Source organism: Parus major, unplaced genomic scaffold (assembly GCF_001522545.3).
Source record: "Parus major isolate Abel unplaced genomic scaffold, Parus_major1.1 Scaffold257, whole genome shotgun sequence".
Classification (NCBI taxonomy): Eukaryota; Metazoa; Chordata; class Aves; order Passeriformes; family Paridae; genus Parus; species Parus major.
In genome coordinates, this window is record NW_015379265.1 from 145,029 (window position 1) to 151,510 (window position 6,482).

At 41.1% G+C, this 6,482-nt stretch overlaps 1 protein-coding gene across 3 annotated transcripts in view; it reads left to right on the forward strand.

Moving 5' to 3' along the window:
* Positions 1 to 6,482, forward strand: part of ATRN (attractin) — a 151,863-nt gene that overhangs the window by 105,170 nt on the left and 40,211 nt on the right. For all 3 annotated transcript variants that reach the window (XM_033511471.1, XM_033511472.1, XM_033511473.1), the window contains exon 25: positions 2,419 to 2,480. In XM_033511471.1, coding sequence (XP_033367362.1) covers positions 2,419 to 2,480 — 62 coding nt within the window. The remainder of the gene's footprint in view (positions 1 to 2,418; positions 2,481 to 6,482) is intronic.

A 6,482-nucleotide genomic window follows, 5' to 3' on the forward strand; every position in this document is an offset into this window, starting at 1 on the left:
GGTCTGGATGGGCTCAGAGCCTAAACCTGAACAATTCTGGGATTCTTTGACATGAAGGTGGGGATTGGATCGTGCAGCTGAGCCAAGGTTCTGCCTTGTACCCCGAACCTCTGCCCCAGCACGAGCCCCACAGAGCTTTCCTGCAGTTGAACTGCTCCATCCTTCGCTACAGAATCAGTTTTTTGAGAATGGGTAAATGCATCTTCTACCATCCGTTAATTAAAAATGCAGACAGCTAAGAAATTGCTGCCGTATTTTTCATGGATCCTGAAAGAACAGCCTGCTTTGAACAGCTATTTCCAACCAAACTTCCAATGAAACTGAATTAAATCCTGGGAACAGATTATATGAAGGAAAATTAAGCTCTAAGTAAGCAAACCATTAACAGTTATGAGACCAAATTGCCTGTGACACAGATTGGTCAGGTTTGATGGCACAACGTATTTTCAGCTTGTGAGGAACAAATTGTAGAAACAACCTGGGTTTTTTATCCATGTGTGAGGTCCAGGTCCTCAGCTGGGCTTTACAGGAGAAGAATTCCAACAAGTGGAGAGAAGAATCACTGCTGGTAATGCATTTGTAAGGCTTCTGTGTGAAATAAATCGAAATGATTTTCTGTTTGTTTGGTTTTGTTTTATTTGTTTCCAGCAGTTGTTATCAAAAAATGAGAAGCCCTTCTCTGGTAAAAGTCTCATTAATCTTTCATAGAATCTCTCTTATTTTAAAACTAACAGATTCTTGTTTTTTCTAACGGGGGCAGGTTTTGGTTTCCATCCCAGAAACTGATCCTGATGGTCATTCACGGGAACTGGCCTGCTAATGATTCCTTTGTGCTTTTAATTTTCTTTTTCTACTAAAGGATTGTTGATACATAGCAAGGGCTTTATTTTCAAATGCATCTCTTACAGTCACTCAGCATCATGGTTATTCTCAGAAGTAATAGGAAAAGTTATTATTTTTCTACTGGCTGTGTTACATATTTGTATTTGGGGGTGTGATATTTCAGTAAGGATTATCTTTGCCTTAAAGACATTTCAGAATATGATGTTTATTCCAGAATATCCATTTATGCAAATACTGTACCACTTTAGTTACTAGGCATTGATTTTTTTTACACAAAACGTGAAATCTTGCTCGCTGTCTTTTAATAATCAGAAGACTATTGGGAAGCATTTCAGAAGTAAAAATCAAGAAGAAACTCTGTGTTTTCTTGTCTTTTGTTGGCAGGACTGTTGAGGTTGCAGCATCTGGTGTGCAGGTTTGGAGTTCACTTTCCAGCCACACAGGGCTTATGCATTGCAAAGGAACTTTCAGCTTGAAATATTTCAATTTATTGATAAGAAAACTATTTGGGGCAGCTTCTGTACCAAGTTACAATGGATATTTAAAGCAATTACGATCACAGAAAGTGTTCCAGAAACCCAAGCAATGACTCAGTTTGCACATATGAATGAATTCTGGGATGTGGTTATTGCTGGGAGGAGGATTTATGTTTGTGCTAATGTTGTCATAAGTACTGCTTATTAAGGGAGAAAACCAAGAAATGATACCAGAAATGGATTTAATATCCAAGAAAAGCTTTTGCCATTACAGATTCCACTTTAATTCTGAACTAATTCTGTTACTTCATGAAAGAGTTAATATCCTGTTGTGGTGCTGAGAGGTTGATAGGCAGAGGAAATAGGAGGTACCTGGAAAGAACTTCTGATTCCTAATATTGCACAAGTTGCTTTTCTCTTGGCTGGCCTCCCCTCCACGTTGTTATTTTTACCCAGGCTCCCTAATCTTCCCTTTAGCCTCTGACCACCTCCCAGTTTCCTGTTCCCCTCTTCCCTCTGGTTTTTGTCCCCAAAATTCCGTTGTTTTTCCCTGCTCATGCTGGTGGATTGCAGGGCAGTAAGTTAAGATGAATGCCACAGCTGTTTTCACTGTCTCTATCCTCTTCTGTGTTTCGTGCCTCTTTGCAGCTCTTGGTGTAAGTTCCTTTTTCAAGGAGATTTTGTTGTCTGGATATTGTTTGAAATGTAAATATTGAATTTTGGGTTGCTGTGTAAACAATAATTAAAGATTTTCACTTTTAATTAAAGATTATTTGCAGCTCTGTGAAACCTCTTGTAAGTTTTTGAAGTACTGTTTTCTTCAATGTGCACTGAAGAATATTCCTGGGAACATGGCTGGGAGATCGAGTTACTTGTTCAGCTTCATTTTTGGGATACATGTTTTCAAAACAATATGAAGTTGTAATTTATTTTCTTTTCCCTCAGAATATTTCTGTTTGTTTTCAAAAACAGTGTTCAAAAATATGAATTGGTCTGAGTAAAGATACTTTTCATTGTCATTTTTAATCCTTTTTACATATTTTGAAATATGAATTTTCTTTCCAGTAAGTAACAGAAAGCATTTGCTTTTCTTTTGCAGATTGCATTCTCACAGCACAGCAACTTTATGGATCTGGTGCAGTTCTTTGTGACATTTTTCAGGTACTTTTCCTTTAAGACTGCTAAATGTTCTTTGGGTTTTGGGCTTCAGAGTTTGGGTTCTTTTTGGTCTGGATTTTAACTTAAACATCCTGCTTACAGCACAGCCTAGAAAATTGAAATCTTCGGTCAAATATTTAATTAGGAATTATGTTAAGAAAATTAATTGTCTGCCCAACTTTGCTGATGCATCCTGCTGGTGCATGCAGGGAAAGGGAGAATGGGGCTGGGGGAGGCTTTTGAGAAAGGAGAAGTTCCTTTTGAGATGGTGTAGAGAACACTGACTTCCCACAGGTATTGTGTGAGTTACTGCAGCTTTTCACACCTTGCTGGACCCCAGTCATAAACTGGGGAGTTATTTTGCAAAGAGTTAAGTCTGGAGTAATTTCCAACTCTAGGTTCCACCTTTTGATTTTAAACTGAACTCTGAAAGTATGAAAAGTTAAATAATGTATTAAATATGCACAAATTATATATAAAGAAGTTATTATTAATTGTTATTAATTATAATATTGTAAATAAAAGTATGTATAAATGACATACTGTAATTTATGTCACAGTACAATAGAAGACAAATACTTCTGCTTTTCATTCACAACTTTAAGTTGATGTTTTAGTGTAAACTGAACTGGTGATTCCCTCAGAATGGGAACCAACAGAAGCCATTTCATTTCTTGTCTCCTCTTCTGTCCTCCAAAAAGCCAGCCCTACCAAAGAGGTGAAACACTTCACAGCAGGCCCTTGATTCAAAGCTTCAAAATCCAGTGTATTGGCCTCTAAATCCAGTGTATTGGCCTCTAAATCCAGTGTATTGGCCTCTAAATCCAGTGTATTGGCCTCTAAATCCAGTGTATTGGCCTCTGTTTGTACTCCAGAAGTATAACCAATATCTGATCAATGAGGAGTCTGCAGGAGGACAGAGGTGGAGAAAGCACCACTCCAGATCTCACAGCATCTTCTGAAGTAGGCAGAATTATGCCTGGTGTGGAGTGAGCAGTGGGAATAATATCTTGCATTACATTTCACACTAAATTTAATTAAAGCAAGAAGCTCCAGACAGATCCTTCAGACAATGGTTTATATAAGTTGGTTTTTTTCATATGGAGCTTTTAGAGAGTAGAATCTGCTTTAGTACAGTGCCTGGGGAGCAGTAGGTTTGAACCAGCACCTTCCTGCCATTGGAGCAGAGTAGGGGGTTACTCCTGGCTCAGACTTGAGCATTTGTTTTGCTGAATTAATCACAAGTCAGCATCATCCCTAAAAATCTTTGTGGTGGGGTAATTGCTTATGAGGAAAATGGGGAGGGAAGCAGTTGGTTCCTTAGTTCTTTTCTAATTGTGTAAGATAACTCTGCACTACAAAACCTGTCCATTAGTGCTTTACAGACCCAGCTACATCTGCATGTGAGGGTTCCAGCTCCTCAGGATGAGGGATTGCTGCAGGTTCATTATTTGAAGAGATTCCCAGAGCAGCTGGGGCTGTCTCTGCTTTACTGGCAGTGTCCAAGGCCAGGCTGGACCTTGGGGCTTGGGGCAGCCTGGGGTAGGGGAAGGTGCCCCTGCCCATGGCAAGGGGTGGAACTGGATGGTCCTCAAGGATCCTTCCAACCCAAATCCTTCCATGATTCCAGTCCCAGCTGAAAGCAGAAGATGAGTGCATTATGTATCTCAGTCAGCACATGCAGTTAACATACATGTCCAAAGTTTCCTGCAGGTTTCCTTTCCTCCATCACTATCTCACATGATCTCCTTGAGAAGTAATGTTGCAGTATTGTTGAACATCCTAACAAGCCAGAGGAATAAGAATATTTGGATTTGGGAGAAGACAGTTTTCTGGCATTTTCCATTTAAGCATTTATAATGTGTTAGAAGTTCTTTGATTCTTTCATTACTCCTAAGCTTCTCTCCAAGTGTTTTATTTTACAGTCACTATAACTTCCTAATTAACCAGTGGATTAGAACAGTGTGATTCATCTCACTGGGTGTAGGGGAAACTATTGAAACATTTGCATTTTTAATGCTCTAGGGCACATTTCATAATTACTGTTGGATCCAAGGCAGACCATAAATAATATCTGAGAGCCCCCTGTGCTGTTAATAAGCAACAGTTGGCTGAGAATTTGCTCCCTGAAACAGAGGCAAGGAAAATGCTTTGTGAAAACCTGAAACCAGTTGGTAACACTAACAACAAACTCAAAAAACCGGATATGTATCTATTTCTTAGGTGTAGTGGAGACCTAGAGAGATGTTGTTCTGGACAATAGATGTTTAGTTTCTGTTTGCATGTTTAAGGGTGTTGCTTCATTTTGCTGTTCTGGAGGAAATGCAGGAGCTGCCCAGAGCAGCTGGGGCTGCCCCTGGATCCCAGCAGTGCCCAAGGCCAGGCTGGACACTGGGGCTGGAGCTCCTGGGACAGGGGGAGCTGGCCCTGCCATGGCTGGGCTGGAACAAGGGGATTTTTAAGATCACTTCCAACCTGAACCATTCTGTGATTCTGTGGATTTGGGAAATCTTTCTGAGCTGGAGATACGAGGCACATTTCTGTGTTCTGGAAACCACTTCCCCTGCTTGGCTGTAAACCCATCCCAGCTGTGCTTTTGTGCTGTGCAGCTGGAGGCATCAGCTGTGCCTTGAGCTGTGTGGAGCACCTGAGAGGGAGATGGGGCATTTCCAGCTCCAGTGCTGACATTTGAGATGAGTCAGGTCAGTCCAGTCCCTGCAGTGAGCTGCTGGATTGCCAAACTGCAATCTGAGTTTGTGGTAGCCCAGGCAGTGCCTGTGGGATGCACAGGGGTTTGGAACAGCATTCAGACACCAGCAGGAGCAGGACACAGTGCTGCTTTCCATTTCATCTGGGAGCTGTGATCAGAGGGCTGGGCCTCACCTTCAGAGGGCCTGTTGGACTCCTGCAGTTCAGCACCAAGCCAGGCACGGGGCTGAGTATTATCCTTAATTTGTACCACGTGGATGTTTTATTTAAAGCTAAGAAAATGTCAGTGGATAAAGGTTGGTAGAGTGGTGAAGTTCTGAGTTTGTTAATATTGCATTATAATCAGAGCCAGAGGAAAAATGATGTTCCAACCATTGTTAACCTTTGCAAAACAAATGAAGTGCAAGTAAACTGGGTTTTCTCTTTCCTCCCTTCTGCTTTTCATAATACAGTTCTTTAATTTACAGATTGCACAGTTGTCTTTCAGCACACAGTTTGGGCAATTCTAACAATTTCTAGTGAACATTTTTATTCATAGCTATGCTTCCTTATCTTCCAAAAAATCTGTCTGCCAGCACATCCATCATAGATATTAATCACCAGTGTACCTTTATGTACAGAAGATGTAAAAATACCTGTGGCCTTGTAAGCACATATTACTTCCCAATAATCTTTCCACCTTTTTCTTTCTCTTCCCTTTTTCCATTCTTCCCTTTTCCTTCTCTTCCCTTCATCCTTCAGCCTAGAGAACACTTGAGATCATTTGAAGAACTCCACATACTTGAAAGGGGGTTCAGAGGAAGATGGGGATGGACATTTAAGTGGGGCCTGCAGTGATACAACAAAGGGTTATTACAACATTAATAAATGTTGTAATAAATTAAACAACTTTAAATTAAAAGAGGGTCTATTAAGACCAGATCAGGGAAGAAATTTGTTATGGTGAGGGCGGTGAGACACTGGGCCAGGCTTCCCAGAGAGGGGTGAATACCCCATCCATTGAAACATTCCAGTCCAGGCTGGACAGGGCTCTAAGCACTCTGACCTGGTTTAAGATGCTCCTGCTCACGGCAGTGCAAGCCAAACCATTCCATGATTCTATTCCATGATCTCATCCTGAGCTTCATTACACTGATTTACCATATGCTTCTGGTGACTTCTACTGCACTTCTCCTCTGGTTCTCACATGCACAGTTCATTTTGTTTCTTGCCTGCTGCTTGTCTTGTCTTCATTAACCTGTCCCTGAAACGTCCTGCTGAGGAAGTCCGGTGTCTGCTCCAGCCTAGAGGGAGGTG